The sequence below is a fragment of the Atractosteus spatula genome, chromosome 6 (genome assembly GCF_055471065.1).
Source record: "Atractosteus spatula isolate fAtrSpa1 chromosome 6, fAtrSpa1.hap1, whole genome shotgun sequence".
In the NCBI taxonomy this organism is placed as follows: Eukaryota; Metazoa; Chordata; class Actinopteri; order Semionotiformes; family Lepisosteidae; genus Atractosteus; species Atractosteus spatula.
In genome coordinates this window covers 5,458,428-5,485,674 of record NC_142711.1, presented here as the reverse complement: position 1 = coordinate 5,485,674, position 27,247 = coordinate 5,458,428, and the positions used below count along the sequence as shown (strand labels likewise).

At 40.3% G+C, this 27,247-nt stretch overlaps 1 protein-coding gene across 1 annotated transcript in view; it reads right to left on the bottom strand.

The window, feature by feature from the left end:
- Positions 1-14,594, bottom strand: part of dlgap1a (DLG associated protein 1a) — a 96,134-nt gene extending 81,540 nt beyond the window's left edge. Inside the window, exon 1 of the mRNA XM_088919010.1 lies at positions 13,638-14,594. Coding sequence (XP_088775136.1) covers positions 13,638-14,594 — 957 coding nt within the window. The remainder of the gene's footprint in view (positions 1-13,637) is intronic.
- Positions 14,595-27,247: the final 12,653 nt, after the last annotated feature.

Sequence of the window (27,247 nt, the reverse complement as noted above, 5' to 3'; positions counted from 1 at the left end):
TGAAGCATGGTGGTGGCAGCGTCATGCTTTGGGGCTGCTTCTCTTCAGCTGGGACAGGGGCTCTAGTCAAGATAGATGGGATAATGACTAGCTCCAAATCTCAAGATATTTTGGCACAAAACCTGCCGGCCTCTGTCGGAAAGCTGAAGATGAAGAGGAATTTCACCTTCCAACATGATAATGACCCAAAGCACACATCCAAGTCAACCAAGGAATGGCTTCAGAAAAGGAAGATCAAAGTCTTGGAATGGTCCAGTCAGAGCCCAGACCTCAATCCCATAGAAAACCTGTGGAAAGACCTAAAGAGGGCTGTGCACAGGAGATCCCTTGGCAATATGAAGGAGCTTGCAAGGAAGAGTGGGATAAAATTGCAAAGTCCAGGTGCGTAAAGTTGATAGAGACTTATTCACAAAGACTTACTGCTGTAATAAATGCAAAAGGTGCTTCCACAAAGTATTAGGTGTGCACACCTATGCAACCAGGGTGTTGTAGGTTTTTTAATTTTAATTAATGAAATTTCAATAAGGGTGTGTAGACTTTTTATAGCCACTGTAGCATAATCAGTACACAGTATAAACACACTTGCTTGTTATTCAGTTTGAAAACAAATGCTGTGTATTTATTTTCTAATGCATCTGACCCATGCATATTTAGAATATAATTTTAATTTCTTCTAATCAACCAAGAATATAACAAGGCCAGACAATCTTTGCTTTATAATTGAACCAATGCTGGCTTCTGCAGCGGGATGAGAAAAAATGCTGGAGTTTCCATCACATATCAGTGAAATCCATTGTGGATGTTAAAAGAGAAAACACCGTTAAAAAAAGAAAAGTCACTGAACGTTTATATGAATCAGACAAGAGTGTTGGTAACTAAGGAAACCTACGGTTAACGTCAGAGCAAAAATCACCAGATTGAGCACAAAAGCTGTTAGAGGAAGCAGATGACATTATAAGCAAGGAGCCCACACAGTACATAATGTCACAGATGTACAATTGCAAACTGGAGTGAAAGTATATTAAAGATAAATATATAGTGCTGAGACTTAAGTTTAGGGCTTGTAACTTTTAAATTTCACCTTAACTTCAAGTATAAAAGAAACAGTTCTACAAACTAAAACAAAAGCATGTGAATGAGGTGTTGGTAATCTAAAATGTAAGCAACTATTCTCTCCAACTACAACAAAATAAACTGCACACATGACATAGATGTATTGTAACATTTTCATTTTCCAGCATTAAACGACATAGTACTGTAAAACTGCGGTGTATCAGTCATTGGCTAGTCAGCTCGTTCACCTGTAACTTCAAAGTAAAAGTCACCCTGGGCTCCAGCGAACTCTTGCCCTGATGGAATGAGCCAGGTGTGGCCACACCCTGCAGCAACGACCACAATCCATTTACAGTACATCCCATTGACACAATCACAGCCTCAGCTCAGATCTGAGCTTACTTTGCCTTCCACGCTCCCAAAACACACTTTGTCACAGGAAAATTAAACAATTTGCAAACAAAAGGCCAGTCTGACCACCTAGCTTCTAGCTAACTGATTTGATCTAGCTGAGGATCCTCACCCACCTTTTCTGAGAATACGCAAGTATATCAACTCTGACAATACGGGCGGGTATCTCTTTTCAAACTCACACCAATCCCCTGTGTGAAGAAACACATTGTGTTCTCCGGCCTAGACGCACATCCCCTTGTCAATCTCTGCTACACTCAGGTGTTGCTTTTGAAGACCACAAGTCTCCCGGAGTGGGAATTTAAATCTTGGTCCATCAAGGAACAGCCCATTAGCACAATGTATCCGATCCACATGAGGTGTTCACATTAGGCATGGTTAGTGAACAGGTCAATGGGCATAGATTCTTCCTCCTTCAAGCCGCTGCCCCAGACTAGTACTGGCACTAATCTCCCATGTCCGGTGAGTGTTGAGTGCTTTGATAACTTTAAAGGAGGCTGCAAAGAAACTTCTCTTATTAATCTAAGCTTGGCTGTCATTTCTGTCTGCCCAAGTTTAATTAAGTCATGTTTAGTTTCAGTCTCACGGTTGCTCAGCGCACACTGACCGTGCAATGAATGTGAAATTGAAGAGCCTGCCTGTAACCGTACAATCCAGTACAGAGCAGAGCCCAGAGTATACAAAGGGCCACCTTCTGACAGTGATAAACTCTGCTAGGGCTGAAGGCTGGGGCGAGACACAGTCTAGTTTCAATGGAGGAGACATCCTTTCTGTAACATAGCACACAACATGTTCCTGTTACACAACGAACAAACTAAGCACAATACTTAGAATAGTTTCAGGTTCGTATCAACTAAAAACATTCTCCAGTATTTCTCAAGTTTTCTGTCTTTACTACTGTGATAACTATTTTATTAAAACACATACAAATGTCTACCTATATGGTTTCTTTTAATGATTAGTATAAAAATAAACAACATTTTGTGAGTTACAGATCCGGTGTCAAGTAATTTTCCTGAATCAACACAGTGGTTTAGCACTCTAAGTTCAGTAAAGTTTGATGCTGGATGTTTAAGTCTTGATATTCTGATAATGTATCAGCAGAAGGATTTTTTCCTTGAGTAGGCTTCAAGCAGAAGGAAGATGTAAAAAAGAATGTCCGGGAAATAAACTACTGTATGTATATTTGCCAGACCATGCACAAATCACCTTTTACAATCCTGGTGGATTCTAACTTTGTCACAGAGTCAAAAATAATACAGAAGATAGAAAATGAAAGCATCTTGCTCAGATTCGCTATTAGGGGCCTTTGAAAAATATGAGAAGATCTCTGCCAAGAAAGTTCTCACTAAAGCTAATCAAGCAAAAACTCATGATAAAACTAAAACTGAAAATAAAAAGGTAATGATTACAGGAGCTGTAGATAGAGCATACTAATGTTAAACAGAAGAACCAAAAAATATTCAGTATCCCATTTTAGAAGGGCCACAGACTGCCTTCATTAAAATTCACAGGAGTTCAGGAACCTTGAAGTAAGAGCTTTTTCTGAGTGAGGCTCTCTGCTTTCTAAATGGAGGCTGAAAGTTCATCTCTGTTAAAAGTGCTCTGAAAAAGTTTCCTTTTCTTTGAAAGGTTTTCTGTTTTCCTTGACTGTTTGCAATGCATTTAGTTTGATGGAAAGCAAAGAAAACATCTTCAAAGCTATTTATCAGGATGCTAATGACACAATGGTGAAATCCAGTAAAGCAGATTCATTTCTTCATAGTTTCAAGTCTTCACCAGGCTACCTCATCAAAAATTACAGAAACTTTGTAAAGCTTAGTAGATCTGATCATAGGGATTTCGGTACATACTATTTTTGCTTTGAATGCGATGATTTGAAGACAAGTCACATTAGGAACAGAATGTTAAGCACCTCTGACAGACCTTGATTGCTGACTAATTTAATTAAAAAAGCCTTTCAATTTAGAGCAACTACAGCAGATGAAACAGATTAGAATGCTAAGCCCTCCAGATTTATTCATACCCTCAATGAAATAGGAACAATAATACATCATATTGCAAAGTTTTTATAGGATTAGATCATGTATTTTTCTTAAAAATTCAAAATATTTTACACTACAACCATAACAACATTTCACAGGACAAAGTTATATTACTCACAAGGAATTCATTGAACTCCAGAACGCCTGAGGGCCACATTTACTTAGACCTCCAAGTATTCCTTTAAATAAAATACAATACAAACATATCTACAAAAAGATTCTGTTTGCTGGAAGTTTAAGGAAAGAAGCTGGAAATACATACTGTAGATGCCTCCAACGTTTTCCATTTCAGTGCTTTACCACTTCAGTAGCAGCATGCACAATCATACTTAACGTTAGAGAGCACTCGGAAGGTCACTGACCTCTGCTACTTCGGCAGTTTAGCAACGCTAAAAAATCTACAAAAAACTGAAACTGGCACTTTGCACTCTAGTGTACATTATTAGTAAGATACAGTATGTGAGTCTACTGCCATTAATGGCAGCCCCGCAAAGTAAAGGATGCAAGTGTATCTTGTCACCATGGTATGCAAGACAAGTGATTTAGGAGGCGAATGTAAATCCAAAGGTAACGGTTAGAGATCTTTAGCACCAAAGGGCATCTACAGGATACAAAGTGTGAAGAACCAGCATTTCCATATTGCCTCATGAATGTAGCCATTGTGGTGGGTTCACAGAGGAGTTCTATCTAAGAGGAGAACCACCACAGGAAGAGACAACTCAGATTCACCAGACTACATGTGAATGACAAATAAAACCACTTCTTATGGTCAGAATAAATGAAAATTGAGTTTTTTGGACCAGACTCATCAGTATTACGTCTGGCATGGAAAAGGTGAAGCTCATTTTGAGAAGACACTCATTTTCACTGAATGACAAGCAGCCTGTTATGACTTAGGACTGTTCCGTTTCTCTGTATCCTAGAAGCACTGTAAGGATTGGGGGAATTTACCAGGATCTTTTGGCCTAACACCAAGCTCAAATTTGACCAAATAATGGACATCCCAGCATGACAATGATCGTAATCATACTTCGAAATCAACAAAATAATGTTTAAGTGCACACAAAAATATGTTCTCAACTTCTAGACCTAATTGCTGTTGTACAAGCCTTCCCTTCCCTGAAACCTGAATGAATTTGTGTCATACCACATATAGTACATTTTCAACAAAATGACAGGGAATTTAAAGTTACTATAGTGCATTAATGTCAACATTACAAACTACGATACAATACTGTCTTTAGATACAAAATGTCCTTCACAAGATCTTAATCCAAACCCAATTTCACTAAGGCTACATTTATGAAGTTTCAACTAAAAGGTCGAGATGAAGTCAAACCATAATCTCGTCCTCCTACATATAAATTGTAGATTTCTAGTTTACTGCACATTTCATTGCAGGTTACCCCTCAGCTGCTTGTTCATGCGAAAGACAGACCTTCCTGTGCCGTTCTCCCTTGCTCCCTTGTGTTTTTCACCTGCTGGAAGGACACCATATCCCAGCACGCCTGCCAACTGGGCAAGACACAGAATTCCAGCCTGATTCGGAAGCCGATTTTCTCCCAGAACACAACACTCTCTAGAACTCCCAATTCCTATCTGCAATTGCTCCTACTCAACTGCTTTCCAGTGTCCCAGTGGTCAGTCTCGTCGTATTGACCTCTGGATGTTCCCATCCCGCCATAGCAGTAAACCTGTAACTCTCGCCGCAGCCAAATCCATTTTCATCCTGCGTGACTTTTTCTGGGCTTGTCTCTTCTGTTTTCCCAGCCACCCCACCGCCCTTGCAGTTCTGACCTTCCCCAAGGTCATGTCACAGCAAACCTGCTCGCCGGGGTCCCCATGCTGTCTACCCTACTTTTTCAGCTCGTCCCAGTGTCACTCCTGAGCGGAGTGGAGCAGCATGGCCGCACTTTCTCAAATTTCCTTTCTCGGTGTCTCACTCTTGCAATAGCAACTACCTCACTGGGCGGAGCGGTGGCACTATGGCTAAAGATCTGCACCTGTGGCTGGAAGGTTGCCAGTTCAAATCCCATGGCTGGCAGAGGAATCCTATTCCATTGGACCCCTGAGCAAGGCCCTAAACTCCAGCTGCTCCAGGTGCTGACCCTGTGCTCTGACCCCAAGACTACTTCAGTCTATTAACCATGTTGTCAACAACTATCTTTGTCTTTGTTCTTTGTACTTTAGTTTGTTGACGTAATACTGTATCGAAGAAGTTCAAGCAGGTAGCTGCGTCAGCATGCGCAGGCTGCAATGGAACAGGTAAAGGTTTATTCCATGCTGAATGGAAAAGAAAAGAGACACAACGTTTTAGCTGTGGAGCCTTCTTCAGGTGTGAGCCTGAAACCTTCACCCTTTCCTTTCCACAATACTGTATCTAACCACTGATATTCTGCACAGTCCGCTTCAGAAAGAGGTTACATACAGTACAGTATATTAAATAACTAAATAATAATTGAATAACTGCTTTCATTAAAGCAGTTAGAGTAGCTGTCTCACAGCTACTGTGTGATGTTTCAGTTCCAGAGTGGAGCCCCATCTATGTGATGGTCTTCCTCTGCCTGTGCAAGCTTTCTCACTGAGCTCCAAAAGACACACTGGCCAGGTGTGATTAGCTTTTCTAAACTGTGCCTTTCTCTGTGGCCCTGTGATGATGTGGTGCCCCATCTAGGACGAGAGCATTTGTGTGCTCCCAGTCTCACCCTGTGCCCTATGCTTCTAGGACAGGTTTCAGCTTGCTTGCTCCAACACTCAGAGAAAGAAGCCTGATAACATTTACAGTAAATACAAAGGAAGGGACAGAATGATATATGTACAAATGAGAATATGTGAAGATCATTAGGGTTGTAACAGCTTTCCAAGGTCCCAGGTGACAAAATTAAAGTTTGGCTGTGACAGCTTCCATCTGTCCTCTCTTTTATTCCACTGTTTGTGAGGTTATTCTATAGTATCCAACGTTTATTTGAGATAGACGTTAGGGAACAGATGGATTTCAATTTGGAAGCAATTCTAATGAATGATTCTCAAAACAATGGTGCTCAGCCACTGAGCATTTTCCAACGAAGATGATATGAAAGACTGAAATATTTAAAGGTGTACCTCCTGTAATATTAAAAACAATTGAGAACAGGAATCCAAGCGAAGATATAAAGTTCAATCTTCATGCATTATCAAATACTGTAACATGCAAGAAGGTGCTCTGTTTTTCTTCAAACACTATAGTGACAAAATGTAATCTATAGGGAAGAGTGTAAAATGTTTCTTTAGTAATTGTTGTCCAACCAAATATTTAATGTAAACTCCCTTGACTTTCATTTAGGTCATCTAACATGCAGTTTAGTCAAGACTTTTCTAAGATTCTTTACTGTGATTATTATTTTATTATTTGCCAGCAGCCATATCACCCTGCAACTCACCTCTGGCAGCCCACTGACACTCAGCAGGTGTGAGCCTGGCCAGTACCTGGATGGGAGACATCCTGGGAAAAACTAAGGCTGCTGCTGGAAGAGGTGTTAGTGGGTCCCTCTGTGTGGGCCCTAATGCCCCAGTATAGTGACAGGGACACTTAACTGTAAAAAGGTGCCGTCCTTCGGATGAGACGTAAAACTGAGGTCTTGACTCTCTGTGGTCATTAAAAATCCTGGGTGTTTCTCGAACACTCGTAGGGGTGTAACCCTGGCACCCTGGCTAAACTGGACTGTGGAAGGAAACCAGAGCACCAGGAGAAAACCTACATGAACATGGTGAAAACACACAAGCTTAAAATCATCATATTCTGATTCAAAGCAAAACTGTGTACTGAAATGCCTATGATCAGATATACTAAACTTTCCAAAGTTTACGTAATTTTAGCCTGATGAAGATTTGAAACTATGGAGAAATAAATCTGCTTTTCTGGATTTCACCATTGTGTCATTAGCATCCTGATCGATGTCTTTGAAGATGTTTCAATGACATTCTTTTTTCAGTAATGTCCATTGAAATTGTGTGTACTGTATATACTGTTCTTATCTATGAAGTGGCATGAAAATGTATTATAAATGTGTATTCAGTACATTTTGCTCATGTTAATTTACTAATGTAGCAAGTTGTAAATGTTTGCAAATTTACTTGACATTAAAATTATTTTAAAACAAACTTGAGTTGTCATTGATGAACATTCTAAATCTCCACAGGAAACAATTAAAAAGCAGAAAAAAGTTTGGAATTTTTAGAAGACTCTAAATTCTAGGGAAAACGTAATTTGTTCCCTGAAGCAATGTAATTTATAATAATGAGTAATCACTCCATGTCTTGTACTGTATCTGAGAGGACATAGGGAAGATTTGCCTACAGTCTCTCTTTTCAAAATACAGTAATTAAAACAAGATGGTAGTACAGGTTATAAATAAGAAGAGACAAAAATGTTTACATTCTAGCTGTAATGAATGGACCACTTTAAATTAGTTTTAGATACTGCCAGAATTGTAAAGAAAATTTTAAAATACAAATTTTAATATTTTCTTTGGCTTCAAAGGTTTCTCCAATTTTCATTTCCTATTAACAGGCAGTAGAGGCAATTCCCAATCTGTTTTCTCGGCTGCAAAAATTTGTCTTTGCTACTTTGATGTCACTGATTGTTACTATAGAAACCAGAGTCAGAGTGTACTACTGAAAACAGATGCCAATTATCACTAATATTAGCACTATGAACCAGAGTGTAAAGAACTATAGACTATATGAGACATCAGCTCTGGACATTTTGCTCTTATATTAGCGCATGCCTTATTAAATGGATCCAAAAAAATATTTATGAACCTACACTCTGTCACTGTAGTTCAAATCCTGAACTTTCAGCCTTTGCTGAATTAGAATGTTATTCTCTAAGTCAGAACAGGGAATCACGAGGCTCATCTTTTAACGCTGTAAGTGCACATCAAAAAGAATGCAGTCTCAACGAAAACGTGCATTTCCTCTCGCATGATGCCATCCAGTCGCTTGCTCTCAGCAGAGACAGACCTTCCCATGCAGTTCTCTGTAGCTCCCTTCTTCTCCCAGCCGACAGAAATAAGCCAGACCCCGGTACTCCCTCCAACTCAGCAAGCTCATGGAACTCCAGCCCGGCTCAGAAGCCGAATTTCTCCCAGAACTCCAGTTCCAATCTGCTTCCCTCCAAGTCCTCTGCCCACTGGCTTCCCACTGTTTGGTTGTCTTGCAGGTCTCCTCCTCTGCAACTCCTCGCTACTCCTCTAGCAGGTGTCAGTCTTGCTTCTGTTCTCCAAGAGCAACTGTTCTCCAGCCTTCACCCCTACAACTTCTACCACCCCTGAACACCTCCCCCCCGACTCACACAGACGCTAGACTGGAATGGACTAACAACACTGAGGCCATCTTCATGAAGGGCCAGAGCCGACATTACTTCTTGAGGAGGCTCAGGTCATTCAACGTGTGTAGTAAGATGCCTCACAACTGACAATCAGTCGGTGGTGGCGAGTGACATTTTCTATGTGGTGGTGTGCTGGGACTCTGGGATTAGAGCAGGGGTTGCTAACAGGTTGAACAAACCCATCAAAAAAGCAAGTTCTGTCATTGGGTCTGATTTAGACCCTCTGGAGGTAGTGGCTGAGAGGAGAATTGTGTCCAAACTATTGACCATCACGGACAATGTCACCCACCCCCTCTATGACATTCTTGTCGGAATGAAGAGCACGTTCAGCAATAGGCTGATCCAACCACTGTGCGACAGGGAGCGCTATAGAAGGTCATTCTTTCTTACTGCCATAAGACTTTATAACTCATCCACTGCATGTCTGGGCAGGGGCAACATTGATCTGTTTTGGGACTAAACATGAATTCTCTGTTTACAATTGGTGTTTTGTTTACAACTGGTGTGCAATATGTGGAAGTGGATTGGGCAATTTATCTATAATTGTGTAATATATATTTACACCCGTGTAATATGCTTGTGGATTGTGCAATATATCTATATTGTGCAATACATTCTTTTTGCACTGTACATTCTGGTTTATTTGGTATATTTTGCATTGTGTGCAATTCTATCTATCTATCTCAACCCAACAACATCACTCCTCCTCAGGGCTCCAGTGCAATCACACCCAGAGGGCTGCCCTCCATTCCGCCCTATGGACCTGGTCCTTCTCTCCCTACTTCACTGGCATTCAATTTCAATTAGTTTTATTAGCATGAGCGATGGGTTGACAGTGTTGTCAAAGCAAAAAAAACATTGACAAGACAGTTACAACAAAAACATTATCATTATTCCCTGGCTCGTTTTCTGCTCCTCGGTCTCTGACAGCCCATCACATCCTAGGCTGTCAGCTCTATTGAGTTTCCTCCCTCTTCCCCCAGTAGGACTGGAAGCAATTCTGACTGTAGCAGATGCGGGAATTCTATGATTAGATGAGTTATTCTAGGGAAGGCCGTGTCCTAATCCCAGCGTGTTTCTTGCAGTACAGCAGGAAGTGCGTGACCCTGCAGGCAGCGGGAGCACAGCCTGTCCTCTCTGGACAGTCCGGTCTCTCTGTGTTGCCCAGCTTCTATGGCCAGGCTGTGGACACTGAGCCTGCTCTTCTTCAGGGTCTGTTTCTCCTTACTGTTGTTCCTCCTTCACTCTGGTCTCGCATGTGGCCACTGCGTGTTGGCTTTTTAGGGCCCAGTCACATTCCAGTTTGTGTTGTGTTTATGTGCAGTTGAGGTACTTGTCTGGTATGTGCTGTTGACTCTGATGTTTCAGCAGTGCTGCCCGGGAGCTGGCTAGTGTCAGTGTTTCTCCAGGTAGTAAGGGTCAGGACCAGCTGCCTGAGTAGGCTCCTCTGTGAGCTCAGTAGGACCTTCCGGTGGTCACTACTTTTCTGCAGTCCCTGCATGGCTAACTCTTTTCCCCTTCCAATATCTTCTCTTCCCCCCTTTTGTGTCTTCAGGCACCCTAACCACTGATCTATGGCGCCTGCGATGTCCTTCATGACTTGTCTCCTGCTCTTCATTGTCCCACATGTTTCACACTATCCCCCGGAAGCTAGCTCGACCTCTGATTCTCACGGTCTCTCCCACCTCCGTCCTGAACATGCAGCTCTGGGCTCCTTGTTATTTATTGCAAGAGACTGTGACAGCTCTTTCCCCACCATCACTCAAAACGATGCTCTTGCGACTCTCGCAACTAGAATTCTCCAGTTCCACCTGTTGGCTCAGAAATGTTACCAAGGCTTCATTTCCCTTTGAGTCATTCCGCCTGGTAACCGCATCTTCACTCGTACTCCATTCTTAGCCTAACTTCACAATTTTCTCTCTCACTCCTTTCGAGGGTTTCGTCAGCCTCATCTTCACTGGCAGGTTATGGGCCTGCTCAGCCAGAGGAGTTACCACATATTACTTCATATCCCACCTCTATTTCACCTTTAAATTAAGGTTTGGCTGGACCACCGAAATGAAACTTTCTGCAATGAGGACACACACTAATTTTGCCCACTTCTGCCTCTCATAAAGACAGGGAAGTTCTGATAGCCTCATCCTCACCGACCAGGTGGCCTCAGCCAAAGGTGTTTCTCCTCACGCCTCTGGTGCAACCTAAATTGGAGTTTGGCTGAACTACCGAACAAACTTGAAGCATGTTTATAACATACACATTGTAATAAAAAACATTCTAAAAGCACAATGTTAGGAGGATGCTACAGCCTCACAAATGCACACATTAATGATAATTCGTCACTGCATAATGCAATTAAGAATGTCAAGTAAGTCATGGTTTTTATGGGAGACTTCAACTTTCCCCTCATAGATTGGGAAAGACTTTTAGGAATGTGAGCAGCAGAATGGTAGATACAGTAGATATAGTTAACGAATGCTTTCTTACCCCGTTTGCTGGATCACCTACAAGAGGAGAAGTTTGTATTGATCTTGTCGGTTTTAAACAATTTAAGACAAAGTGAGGCAAACAGAAGTGAGAGAACCATTTGGGGACTGTGATTATTATGCACTTTGAAGTATACTTGGAAATTGTCTAAATTAAGCAAAAGCGAAAACGCAGACTTTCAAGGAAAGGGACAGAGCTTGAGAGAAGTAGAATGGAACATGATGGATATTGAATCAGCACAGAATACACCTCTCCGAAGATTGATTATAGCAACAAAAGACAGTTTCTCAAATGTTTCAACAAATGCATTAGGAAAAAAATCAAGGAAAATAAAGCATTTCATAACATTATTAGAAACATCAGGACACAGTTCAAGTTAAAGAGCATAATGAATTGCAAGCACAGGGAAGGAACGTGGATATGGAATAAGAATGAGATGAGGGAGATGAGGAAAAAGAATAATGTGATGGAAGCTCAAACAAACAAAACATCTTTTTAGGGTGGCAAAAGCAGGAACATGCTGTAAATGATGAAGTAAAATGTAACCAGGGCAATAACTTCTGGACAATGAATGGGAACTGTCTGATGTATTAAATGAGCATTTCACACAGATGTTCAGTAGGGACAATATCAACAACATGACTGAGACAGCGCAACACAGTTCTGTATTAAATAGAATTAACATAGAGGAGGCAGAAGTATAAAATATACTAGGAATGTCCAAGATTAATAAATCTTTAGGGTTTGATGGTATGCTGCCAATTGGACAAGAAATACTATTCAAAAGCTACCGATGCAACACTTCCAACAGTCGCACCCAGGGACTGATGAATTGCTAATGGACAGTATCGCCCATCCTTAAAAAGGATGACCAAACTGAAATTGAGCTAAAAGAGTTTTTTTTTTTAACAAGCAACAACAGTAATAGAGACAGAAACAGAACATATGAATTGCTGACTATGTTATGATAACAACAAAAAGGCTTTTTTTATGGGATTTAGTTCAAAGTACAGATTTGAAATAAAGGGAAGTTGTTTTAAAAACATACAATGCACTGGAATTATATGATGCTGACCTAGACAATCCAGAGACAAGCAACCAGATATATTCTGGTGCTTAAATAATGTACTAATCTGACGGGTTTAAAGAACTGAACATGAACCAGGGATCACTAGTGGAAAATATGTAGAACTGCTTTTAAATCTGAACAGAAGGCACTCCTTTAAACAAAGGCTTGTTGCAGTATGGAACAAGCTATCCAGCCATGTTGCTGAAGATGAAACCCTAACTTCTTTGAGGAATTAGCTATCAAACAGGCTAATCACTAACTGGGTTGAATTGCATTGTCTTTGTAGACTTTATTATATTCTTATGTGATATACAGTACATATGATAAACTGTATATCCTGTAAGGGCTATAAGAAAAGCAGAATTATTTGACATTTGCACAACAAATAGTGTGGCATTATGTTTTCAACTTGAATACCCTTACTTTAAATTTTTTTTTCATTTATCATTTTTTACGAAACATAACTATCATGATGTGGTAGTCCAGTCACTGGTAAGGTTAGAAAACTATTTCAGAGCATCTGAGAACTAAGTAGTTTTTATAAAGATGCTCCAGTGCTGATACTCTAATACAAAATAACTTTGTGCACTTTTAAAAAATCTCAAAGCTGCTCAATGAAAAAATATTTTATTACTTTGTACAACTGCTTCAATTATCTTTTGTTCCGCAGTATGTCAGTTGCTTCCTTTATTAAAAAAATACTATAAGTACTCAATATAAAACCGAATATGTACGAACTGCAAATTAGATACAATGTATATGCACATGAGAGATATATTTTAGGCAACTACTTAACAAATAAAAATAACTGAATTGAACTACAGTACATTACTAAATTCACTGCAAAGCTTACACCCCAGCAGCTAACATGACAATTTGTATGTCTTTCTTCCTCCACAGAAGATCTGGGTGTTGGGATCATGAATGAGAAAAGATAGGAAAGCCTTTGAAATAGGTTTCCTTGTCTCAATAGCATACATTCCCGATGCATGTCGAAAATCATACATGCATATTGGTTAATGCCCATTTTGTAATGGGACATTTTAAGTCCCAGTAATGGATCTAATGCAAATTAAACTGTGTGTGATGCGTGCCTGGAAAGAAAGTAAGGCTGTTGGATTTTGCACTTACTTTGCTCTGAGTTCATATGAAACTGGATGGCCTCTAGGTATGAAAGCTTTAAAAATTTTAAAAAAACGGTGCATACCTGCAAATACTGACATGCCCGCTCCCGCTGACAAGTCTCAGATTTCATTACAGTTTTATCTACATTTACAGAGGCCTTCTGGTAGACTTCACGTGCTCTGCTCACCGTAAGAGTTGACGACCATGAACTTTTCTTCATGAGCTGTGCGTCCAAGTTTATGGGGATACTCGCACAGGTCGTACATTTTACATCGTTATTGCTCCGGGACGTTTTAAGGGTGTGTTCACTGATTGTGTTGTAGGCTTCCAGGAAGTACTGAGACGCGGACCGGTCGGGACACCGGCCCATGGTCATGACGCCCGAGGGGGCGTGGTAAAGGCATACGTCGCTGTCTAGGTTATCGTCTGAGCTCCACCAGCCGGATATGTTCGACCGCGGCTTGATCTCCGGCTTACACCTGTCTTTGCTCTTGCTGCGCTTGCCGTGTTTCGGCGCGTGGGGCTCGTCGGGGCTGGCCTTGCTGCCGTTGAGGCTGCCCTTCGAGGGCCCCTCGAGGGAGTGGGACTTGGTGAACAGCTTCTGAACGGAGTGCACCAGGTGGCGGATCCTCCCGGGGCTGTCGCTCCGGTGCTCCACCGCCGTCCGCTTGTACTGGAGGGTGTGGTACCCGTCGCGGTTGATGGGCAGCTGCCGCTCGAACTGGTCGATCAGGGTGGTGGGGATGCGGTTGCCCTTGCTGGCCGCGCCGTGCGGCACCACGGCGCACTCCTCCTTCAGCTCGTGGTGGGAGCTGTAGTGTCTCCTGGGGAACGTGCTGCTCGCAAGCTGGTCGTTGAACGGCACCGCGCACTCGGACTGGAAGGAGTTCCTCTGGGTGTAGTAGGGGTGGTCCGCCGGGTGCGAGTCCATGGGGTTCAACATGTACGGCTTCCGGTCCGGATGGTGGGTCAGGGGATCATAGGACGGGTCACAGGTGACCATGTGGTGATGGCTTCGGCTACTCGATAACCCTTTCATTGCTGCCACCGACGGTGAGCCAGAGTCATTTAACGGCTGCTGAGGATATCCCGAAAGGTGCTATCCAAGCTCTGTGGAATGAAAAGCAAAGAGAAGTACATTACCTGCAGAAATAAAAACGGTGAGCCACTTTTAAAAAAAAAAATCAAAAGCCTGTCATAATGCCTTCAGCAGTGCTCTACGTGAGACAGACCCCTGTAGCATTCACTGAAATGCCCACACTGGTAATACCTGCTTAGTATTCACTATGACTCTTGTAAACAAAATAGGTCATCGACATATGAACAGCCAGTTAATTCCACATGCCGCTCCTGAGTTCAGCGTTACCTTTTAAGCTCTTTTAACATTTATGTTTGCTTTAGTGAATGACTGCATGTGTGTGCGTCTCTGTGTGAGTATGCACGAGTGGGTGGCTTCTCTAGTGCACTGCATCTGTCTCTGTAAGTTATTTCTGTCCTAAGATAGGAAATGGGAATCATGCACTAAGCTCTGAATAAAAATGAACACTTAATAACACAGCTGGAAGTCTGTGGCACTTTAGTACAGAACCAAGGCTGACTGTACCATAAAACAGAATAGATCTGTATTTCTCAGATGTTTACAGAACTTGTTCTTATCTAAAATCAGTGCACTGGATAAAAAGTAGTCATTTCATTTCAAAAGTAGTCATAGTGTGGTGCCATGAATTTTTTTCAGCTGCATTTACAAAACTAAGCATTAACTGTACAACACTGAAATTCAATCAGGTGCAGTGATGGACAAATGTCTAGAATCTCATTTTGTATATGGTGTATGCACTTCATACTGAATTAACATATATGCTATATTAAAATTACATTTGCTCATGCACTTCAAAATATAATTCCAAACAGTACACACTGAACTGGCATAAAATATGTCATACAGTATAGTTGTATACACAACATACTGAATTTTTTGTGTTGAAGCAACAAATTAAAATCTCAGTGTAAAAAGTAAAATTTAGATGGATATGCTACACACTGAAAGCTGGCTAGAAACACTTCCATATTTGCTGAAACATGAGTATATACTGTACACCACATTCAGAAATTTATTCCAGGTTAACAATATCCCAACATACTGTACAAAACCTCCTACGTCAGATGCAGGAGTGGTTTTCAACAGAACGGATGAACCAAGAGTTGATGCTCTAGCACAATCAATTTAATACATTTTAAATAGAGTGGTCACCTTTTCTATGTTTTTACCAACACGAAGCATTTCCACAAATCTGTTCTTTCAATAACTAAACTCCCCATTCATAAGCTCATCTGTAGGATAATATTGTTTCATTAACAGTTTTCATACTGTACTACCCTCGGTAACTAATAAAAAAATATTTTGCAGACAAAGCACACATAAGCAACCTAATGAAGCAATCATTTCTTGATGGCAGCTTTCTATATTTTGCCTGGCTTCTAAACTTTGATTTATCTTTCTGACTGTTTACACAGCCTGGAGTCACAACAAAATTACACAAACACCCTGACAACCTCTGGGGAAAAGCAAAGAAAAACAAAACATAATCCACTTTTTACACCATTCAGTCTTCTGAGATATTTTTGCTCATGCAGATCCCAGGACAAGAACATGATACAGCTTTGCTCTTTCAATAACGCTGTTTGAATTAGAAGCAATTAACAGCAGGAATAGTTTTGAGTGGTATTGTTAATAACTTATTTGCTGAAGCAGTATCACATGCACTTAAAAACAGGAACACAAGTTAAATATTAAGAGGTAAAAAATGCAAATTAATTTAGAGAACTTGTTTGCCAGCAACTATCTGGCAGATTTGCAGTTCATTTTTCTGTGTCAATGTCTCAGCTCAGAAGGCTTTGTTATTTCAAATCTTGCAAGTCTCAACTCTGATTTTGACAGGTACTTTGAAGTATCTGTCATTTCTCCTTTACTATGCAAATATTACACACTTAAAGATGGTAGGCTGATTGAATCTGTGTTTTTTTTTAAAGCAGATGATAATTCCTTAAACACCACATGCAGAAGAGTAGTGAGGGGATGGGTGGAAGAGGGATACATCAGAAATTATTTCTGTCTCACCCTGTGAGTATCAGTCTGTACCACTTTCTGTACCACATCAGAAAGAAAAGAAGTAGAACATCCATTCTTTGGCAACACTGGAATGATACATTTCTAATTGTTCTCTTTTGACATATCTACAGGGCTGGCTCTAGTTTATTATCATCTCCCAGCACAACTTTTTAATTTTGCTCATTAGAACAATTCAACAAATGACTTCACTTGAAAACTTTTATTAACTAGCTTTGAAGAACACAATAAATAAGCTACACACAAGAATAAGAAGCACACATTTGTAATATGTAAGTAAGAAATAAGTTCACCCAATAACAATAACAAGGGAGGTGGGATCAGAAAGGCTGAGCAGATGGGAAAGTTTTATTAAAAAAAACATTCTATCAATCAGTTCGACTAGATTTTCTGGAGGCGAGTGCATCTTCATACGATAGTACTCGACACGCTGCGTGATTGAGGCTCATGCTGGCCAGTCCACAGAGACGGACTTGTGCCAGGGCTGACCTCAGGTATGTTTCAATCATCTTGAGCTCTGAAAACCTACCTCTCCGCTCCGCCGCTGTCAGTGGGAGACTGACTGCAACCCGAAGAGCGACAGTTTGGGTTCACAACACCCCCAGTTAATGACATACAGGCGAAACCACGAGAAAGTTTTTGTTTGGCCGGGCAGCGACAGTTTTTAGGCTGACGACCGTTTCGGAAAACGTGAATTTGTTATCTTCCAAGTAAAACATCTCTAGTTGTCTACGTGTGTAGCTTAAAAGTGTGGCTTGTCTACCGTTCGCTAGTTACATGGATTCAAAACCAAATAAAATACAAAGTATTACGTTATTACTATGTCTTGATCGTACCCCTGTTCTGATATCGCTTGACCCGCTCTTCTTTTCTGCGCTTCAGAAACATATTATGTACTCGATTATGATTGGTCTTTTTTTTTTTTTACCTCGGATACATTATTGATAATTTACAGCAGCAACAGAAAGAGCCGCTATAGGGAATTTTTCGCTCACAGTTGAACTTGCCGATTAAACATATGTTGTGTCGCACGTTGAGGGCGCCCCCTGCCGGCCTCGGGGCCCGAGGCAGTCGCCTGGTACGCCTGTGCCCAGGAGCGGTCCTGCCACGGTTTGAATGTCCAGACCTTTAACACTTCTTTTGCATGAAAGTGCAAAAATAAATCACAATACTGTTGTGACTGGGGAGGAAGCTGAGTTTAGCAACACTTGCACTTCCCTGATTGATTGCTCTACCCAGGTGGGTTGAGATACTGGATAGTGCTTTGCTCTATTTTATGTATTCGTCTTTGGGTTAGGAGGCAAGTAAACATGGAGGAAGATACTGATGCTCAAAACGAGTCCTAATATTACTGTAACTTACTAAGGTTAATTAATTTCGCTATAAACCTTTAAGACCACCGTATTAAATAATAAGCATTCAACAGTGACCTGCCCATTCAAGAGAGAAGAAAGGAAGAGAACACATATACTCTGAACATTCAGTATCGCCTGACCTTAGAGGGAGAGATTATTAATCATCATTATTTGCTTCCTTAGCAAGTTTATGTGAGAGTCTGACTCTTAACACCCCCTTATTGAAACATTACTTTGGCCTATATATAGGACAGTATACTCCATATCTTGTGGTTCCTGTGTTACTCAGCAATTATCTGCCTATTTAATACATTTATACACCATGCCTCAGGTGCATAAATACATACATCATAATTTTGAATGCTTTAGTGAGGAAACAGGGGAGCCTTGTCTTATGAAATGACATACAGTATATATAGAAAACATACAGTGGATACAGTACATGTGCCTCATATAAATTACATATAGAAAAAATATATTAGAAGAGATGTTATGAATAATAAAAAATAATATAGTACTTTGCCAAATGACTAAGGCTGTTTAAACAGGTCAATACAAATTAACCATGAAATGTTCAGAAGAATGTTTCTCCTTGTACGCTGTGCCTATCGGGTCAGGCTCTGATTCACAGAGATGCTGTAAGAATGATGCAGTTGCTGAAAATAACTAGAAGGATATTACGAATATCACAGAATTTATGGTTTTCTTAATTAACCCGGTTACTATACACATTCCTCATAAACTAGTTCAAGTTACACTGTATGATACAATTCCCTTCTTTTCAAAATATTGTAAACTGTTTCACACAGCAATTGCAGTTTTACTTACTGTATATCCAACTTGTGAATAACAAAGTTCTTGTTATATCCCATTCCCCATTCCCTTACAAAGACTAAAGCTGAAAAAGAGCTTGTCTGTGCAAGAAACTGTACACACTTTAAAAGAAAGGTATAACCATTCAGGCATTTAATATGGGCTTTGGCCAAAAATAACAATATTTATGTTGACACAGCTATCCAGGCACCATTCAAACCAAAAGCAGAATCTCCACTTAGATAAAAAAAGCTTCATAAGTAAAAGTCAAATTCAGAAAGATGCTGAGGCTGACGGTTGTAGCAGAATCCCCAGTGTACAGGCACAGGAAAATTACCAAGTAAAAGGCAGATTTAGGAGTGAAAAATGCAGACAGGAAATATCCATGTGAAATACAAGTAAAAGAAACAGGAAAATGTAGAAAACAAAGAAAGTATACCTAACAGAAACTGGAAAGAGAAGTCCAACAGAGAGGACAAAGGGAAGATGTTTGAACTGAGACTTCAGATTTGAAGATCATAACAGGGGGGTTAGCAAACAAATAGAAAAAAATAAATATTTAAGTAAAATTCAATACTGGGCAAAAAATAATTTGTTTAATGTATACAAGTGTGGACTATTACATGCAGGTAGCATTAAAAATTTAAACTAATTCACTACTAAATACTAAAATGGAATGTTACGTTTGAAGAGGTTACTTATGGCAAGGACATACAGTACAGTCACCTCTAGAATTTTAACACTCAATTTAAATAAGCACAATAAGCTGTATAAAATGAACAACACAGGGAATTAGCTATATACCACGGGTTTTTCAATGGGGTTCAAATCTGGACAGTGTGTTGGCCATTGAAAATATTGATTTAGTGGTCAATTAACCATTTTTTTATGGATTTTGATGTTTGGGGTCAATGCCTTGTGGCAGAAGCAACCAGAGTTTTGTCTAAAATATCCTGGTACTTCATAGAGGTCATGATACCCATGACCGAAACAAGGGCCCCAGGACTAGTGGAAGCAAAATGGCCCTATAACATCAAAAATCCACCACCATATTCTACAACAAGCATTATGCTTTTTTTTGCACACACATTCTCCTCTCAGTGCCAAGCCCACTCCTGCTGTGCTGCTGTGACCAAAGAGCTCTATTTTCTTCTCATCTGACCACAGCACCCAGGTCCAATCCCAGCTCCAATGACGTGGAGCAAACTTCATCCGCTTACATTTGCTGGTTGGTTTCAGTAAAACTTTGTTTCTGTCAGCCCTTCCAAATAATGGTGGATCTGGAGACTTGGTGACCCCAAGATGCAACCAAGTTCTGTAGATTCTCCATCTGTGAGTTTGTAACTTTGGGTTTTTCTTTGCTGACAGGACCATCCTCCTCCTTGTGTGGGTGCAAGATAGACTTGCGTCCTCTATCAGGCAAGTATACCACGATTGCAGAGATTTAGAACTTTTTAAATAAACGTATTTATTTACTAATATTTGTGTTATATTGATTTTTTATGTATTGTTCCCATTGCCTGATTTTTGAATGTCAACAGCCATTTGTCTCTTTTCATTTGTGAGTTCTCTGCCTTTCCTCACAGTGTGGATGACAAAGGGATGTTACATACTGTACGTGTTCCCTTATGTTTGTACCCTAGGGAAACAGGAAGCCATGGAAAGACATAATATAGTTCCTTAAGACTACGCTGAACATAATAAAATAGAATGTTCATGTGCATTTAATTTTGTTTGATTTTATTTATACAAAATTTTTTTACAAATATCTTATTTTAAGAAATAAAACTTCTGCACTGTTCATGTTAATGACAGTCTTTTTCTCTGAGCAATTGCAGTAGAATATTGTTCTCCCATATTTTTGAGCATGAAATACAGCTCATTATCCAGGCTGTTTCACACTGCCTCTGTCAAGGGTGCCAGTACTTTTAGAGGTGTCTGAGGATGCTGTTGATGATTCTTTATCTGCATCTTCTAGACAGTGTGGGGAAGCAATTAAAAGGCAAACCAAATAGGATTTAACTTGAGGGATGTTATGTTAAATTTGCACAATTGTGGTGAACAAAAAAGAAAAGAAAATATTGCTGCTCTGTAACCAGCATGGAAAAGAGCAACCTGATACAGTCCAGAGTTAATGGAACCTCCTGCGCTGACAGGCTGAAGGACCCCAAGATGTGTTGTCTTGAACAGAAGAAACCACAGAGGGACCTGACACAAGAATCCAAAATCATCAGCCCAGTCCGCTTCTAGAGAATCAAGAGTGAAACACGAACCCAAGCACAGAAGTGTGAAAAGTTTGTAAGTGCATTTAAAACCAAGAAGAGGAGACGATTCTTCGTACAAAGGATGGTGGGAAAATGGAACCTGCTGCCCGTAAATGTTGCTGAAGCAAATTACCTGGCGTTTTTCACAAAACGACTGGATGAGCTCCTAGGATCAATTAACTACTAGCTGCCAAATGTGCTAAAAGGCCAAAAGAGCCACTGTTTTAACCCTTTTCTTATACTCTTATGGGATCATCTGCAGGCAATGGCTCCTTGGGAATACTGCAGTGGGATGAGGTCATCTGAAGGAGCTGAGCAGACTGGGAGTTACCAGAAGAGACCCCAGAGCAGAGGGCTGGTGAGCCTGGTAGAGTAAACCTCTGTTCATTGTAAGGGCAAGCCACAAGAATGCAGACACCAGCACTACAGGCTGAAGCAGAGAATTGGAATTGCTGGAAATGGTAGCTCCAGAGACCTTGGGTTCTGTAAGGTGGAAATTAGACACGGCATGAACATGTGTTTCAGGTGCGTAAATATGACAGGCCATGGGTGAACAGGAAGGAACAGGCAAAAGGAGAATGGCAAGTAAGATGCCAACAGCAAGCAAAAAGACTCGAGGACTACCTCTATGCCAACTCTATACTTCTATACTAACTGTGTACCTCTGTACTACCTCTATACCTCTATACCACCTCTATACCTCTACAGTTTTCTATTAAGCAGAGTCTTTCTTCTTCCAAAACCTTCATTACTAACCTCAATAATATATTTTTAGAAGGGGTCAATCAGATATGAGATAATGGACAAAATGGAGTCAAAAAGGTGAAAGTTTGTCTGCCACAATAGAATTTGAAAGAGTATTTAAGTCAAACTTTTATTTACTATTAGATCAACTCTCTTTATTGCAGAAATATATTTCTAGTGCAGTGCAATAATCCATGTGTTTATCTGTTAATATACAACAAATGTACACACACATTTCAGTTATCCTTAAAGGGGCACTGCAATGCTGTTTTTATACTCGATAGAATCAGCACTGATGAGTGCATTTCAAACCACAGTAAGAGTAAAATGTACACAGCAACTTATAAAACCTCCAATTTACATCACAAAATAGATGAAATTTCCAGGTATGTGCAGCATTTTATTCAGTGATTCAGAATGAGGCAACCAAATGTCCGGTGAGGTGAAGCAGCCATATTACATTGTAAACAAGCAGGCTTGTGAACACATCTCTTTTTATCCAATAGAAATATTGCTCTCGACTTTGAGACCGTTTTGCCACCAAAACACAACTTGTTAACTCTGCATGCAGATCACGTTGGAGTAGGTGAGCAGGAAGGGCTACATCACGTAATTCGCACAAAACGTTTGTAAAATTTTTCTATACCGTCAATGAATTTATTTTGTTACCGCGATTTAATAACCAGTCTGAGGATCTAAAAAAAAAACTAAATCAAAATTATTTATGTAGAATTTCACTTTAATTTAAGGATGAAGTATTATCCTTAGTTTTATAAAGATAATATGATATTAACCTTCATATTGAATCATAAAACATTGTATAGCATTTCAACAGCATTTCCAATGCATCTGGGAAGGCTTATTATGAGAGTACTCAAAAGCACATCTTAGCTGTAAAACCAATAAGTAAGACACAGCACAACTACTGTCAAAAGCTTAATTCCCAAAGGTTGATAGTTTGAGAATCCAACAGACACATAATTTAAGATTGAGTTGTGTTTTGTATCACGTCATTTGTCCTCATTTTCTATTTTTTAAATTTCAAACATACCCACTGTGGTAGGCTGGTCTTTAGAAGGACTCTAATGACCCAGTGCATGTAGAGATGGCCTAATAAGATATTATTATTCATTACACTTACATAGCACTTTTCTGGACACTCCACTTAAAGCTCTTTACAGGTAATGGGGTCTACATTCTCGCATGGGTATTAATTAGTGATGTCTTGGGTATCTTAAGTATGTCGCAATGTTAGATGAGGCTGGACTTGGGAAGCACGTAAGCTACGTTACTTTTCAAGCTTAGAAAGTAGGGAGGAAGACCTGCTGTAACTGCAATAAACCTGTTCTGCCCAGATCACAAATACAGAGTACAGGAATACAGGTGACCTTTATCAATACAAGCAGTATTCAGTGTGTTGTAGGTTTAGTGGAAATTCACTGTGCATGAAACCACAGTGACAATGGTATAATCTTGTTGACTGAAATGCACCATCCTTGGACTTGTTAAAGCCATTTAAATGATGTCCCACTTTTTATTTCAAATGCAGACAATTTAGATTTATTTCTCCTTTTTCCATGCAAATATGACATAAAATAATTGCAGTATATTGACAACAAAACAGTATAAGAGAACTTCATTGTTTAAGAAACCACAGCTACTTCAATTAAAAGTGAAAAGCTCATAGGAGAAGCTAGTCTGGGCTGGGGATCAAACCAGGACCACAAGCACCATGGGCAAGCTTGTTACCTCTTTGCCAACAGGCCCGAGCTCCTGTGCAAGGTGGTAATAGGCTACTAAGTGTATTCTTGGAACTATACCATTTCTTGCTATAATGACATTTTGACAATTGTGTTGAGGTACAGTAACGTTATTCCAGCATTTCTGACATGAAGGATTTGCAGATGCATAGTACTTGCTAAAATACATGGGAATAAGCTTTATCTTGGTTGAAATGAATTTCCTTCCTTAAACCGACATATGTACAGTAAGTAACATCGTCCCTACACTAACCTTGTGCTACTTTATCTAACTAATGATAGCATGTTTATTCTAAGGTCTTCTGCTCTTATAAACAGCTACATTATGGACCACAAAACAGAGTACAAGTGTTGTTAAAGCGCTTTATAGAAAAAGTCACACTTCACAGATTTTCAAAAGAATGAGAAAAAAAGTAGCATTCATTCATTTGTGTGCCTGCTTGGCGGCCAAACCGTGTCTGAATAATTGCTAATGGTACAGAATTTCTCATTCAGGCTGTCTCTCACTTTGCTTCCTTACTCTGTAAAGTACACTCTGCGCAGGAACAGAGAAACAATAGATGGCAGTTGTGCAAGCTGAAGCACCATTATTATAGAGCTTTTCTTGTAGTCTCTGTGCGTTTCTGTCATTGCAAGTCACATCAGTCGAGCGCCAGACTACCGTGCTATTACAGGAACAGTGGAGTTCAATTAAAGCATCCCAGATAGCATAAAGAGGGTGAGACTTCCTGTTTCTAAAATCGCTGTGAAACATTAAGGCATTATATATCAGGGTTTCAGACTGTTACTCTCACAAGAATTGTAGTGGAGTCTTCATTTCACAGCAAGAGAAGGAATGTAAAATATATTCAAAATGCAAAACACACATCCAATAATTGGTTTCAGGTTTCTACAAACTACATAAACAGTGGCCTAAAATATGAATATTCAAGCAACTTTCATCAATCAGTTACTGGATTTAGTTCATTTTCCGTTCTTTTGACAACATTTTGAAGAAATCAGAAAGGCGGTTTTCAAAGATCATCTATTCAAGAATTCAAGAATTACAGGTACAGGACAAGCTGTTGAATTATAACACTGCACAAATGAACTCCCCACACATAAATTAGTCAGGATTTGTTTGTGAGTATAATACAGCTGTTGTTACAGTGGCTTTTTTACTAACAGAATATGGTTATGAAAAAACATGCTATATTCTTCATTATATTGAAATAATATGTAGCATTTCACGAGGAATAAAGCCATCCAAAAATCAGATGCTTTGCAAATGTTAAAGTATTAAAATATACTACGGTTTGGCTGAACCCGCATGGTTAAGGTGTGGTGTCCTGGCCACATGGACCCCATCCAGAGAGAATTGGCCAGGGGGATAAATCCCCCAAAATATGAGAAGAGGTGTGTGCAAGAGTGATATATACTGTATATATAGCGAAAGTCGGTAATGCCTGTCGGTAAAACAGCTGGATGAGACTGGCTTGTCTGTTGTTATCTCTCCTGAACTTCAGTTAAGAACCTCCATTTAGCAAGTTTCCTCAGTATCCTCAAGGATATAAAAGTTTCTCAGAGAAATGTAATGTTTATTATCATTCCATGAACTGTCTCCTTACATCATGTTTTAGACAGGTTTATTTCTGTACAATTCATCCTTTTGAATCCACTGGCAAAACATTTTGTAAAGGCCGATTTGTATGGGAATATTCTAAAATCCTGCACATCTTTCTTCTTATAAAGCCTTCAATATCAGGCACAACGTTGATAGGCATAGTGGTATTAGACTTTGGGATGCCAGACTGATTAAATATTCTTTAGCTGCAACTCAGCTGGATTTGCGTAATGCTCTACTTGTTGGGTTTTATTTGAAATTTGTGGGCTGACTTCAAATTGGTTCAAGTTGCTACAGCTAGACTCTTGACATGTTAGGACCTTACTGAATATAAGCTTGTTTTGTGAAAGGTTCATAGTTCATTTATCTCAAAGAATAGACTGGGAAATAATTTTGCTCACCTGCAGGACTCAGTACGCCCTAGAACCAGTCAATTTGCGTACAGCATTATGTTCCAAATTGAGGACTTGCAGATAAGGATGAAACTGAAAGTACGTACCTTAATTTTATCCTTTCCTTTCTCTTGATTTTGTAGCTTTAAATATTTAGAACTCTTTCTAGAGATATCAGGAGTAAAGGAGCTAAATTTCCTCGGCTTAAACTAAGAATCAGGTAGTTTTGCAATGGCTACTGGGTGGCACAGTGGTGTGGTGGTAAGCATTGCTGAGTTCAATTCCGGTGCCTGGAGTCTGTATGTTCTCTTCGTGTGTGGGTTTCCTCTGGGTGCTCCGGTTTCCACCCACAGTCCAAAGACATACTACACTTGATCTAGACGTGATACTGCTAGGTTAACTGAGTACATGCATGCTTGTGTCTCTGTGTGTGCCCTGCCATGGACCGGCATCCCAGCCAGGGTGTATCTAACCTGTTGTGTGGTGGGACAGGCTCCGGCAACCCTGAACTTGATCAAGTGGTTAGAAAATGGATGGGAAATGATGGATGGATGGATGAAATTATTACATCTTTGTTCAGGTAGTGCAAAAACCATCCAAACAGTTTATAATACATGAACAGTTAATGTATGTGCATAATTGGTTCTGTTTTTGATGCACTGTTCAGCTGATGAACCAAGCCTGATGTGATAGGCTTAGCAAGGAGGGGAGCACTGGTAATGCATCATGGTGATGAGAAAACGAAAGCACAAATTAGACCCTCTGAGGGGTATTTGACCTGTTTATAATGGTAATCGTGTGTATTTCAGTAGTAATGGAGGCCTAGGTGTAATGTTCAGTCCATTGTTCTGTTACATTACTATAGCAACAGTATTTGGAATCATTTGCACATTAGTGGCAAAGACGTGTTTGCAGGCCACTTTCATTGAAGCAGCACAGAGACTTTCTGGAAGACTGGATGTAGGATATAGTTACAGTATGTGTATACAGAGACTGAGCTGACCTGTGCTGAGACTGAAGTCTGGCAGGCAGGAGAAAAAAGTGAGGGTGAATGTTTAAAGACATTGAGTCAGCATAATAATAATAATAGACACTTATATTGTGCTTTTCTGGACACTCCACTCAAAGCGCTTTATAGGTAATGGGGATCCCCTCCACCACCAGCAGCGTGCACCCCAACCTGGATGATGCAATTGCAGCCATAGTGCACCAGAACGCTCCCCCCACACCAGCTCTCAGTGGGGAGGAGATCAGAGTGATGAAGCCAGTTCATAGAGGGGGATTATTAGAAACCCATGAGTGGTAAGGGCCAATGGGAAATTTAGCCAGGACGCTGGGGTAACACCCCTACTTTTTCTGAGAAACAATTTTTAATGACCACAGCGAGACAGGACCTCAGTTTTTCGTCTCATCCCTGTCACTATACTGTGCCATTAGGATCGAACACAGATTGCAGGGGGGAGTGAGCGCCCCCTACTGGCCCTACTAACACCTCTTCCAGCAGCAACCTTAGTTTTTTCCAGGAGGTCTCCCATCCAGGTACTGACCAGGCTCACACCTGCTGAGCTTCAGTAGGTTACCAGTTGTGAGCTGCGGGGTGATATGGCTGCCCAGTTATGCACGAAGAAGAAAGC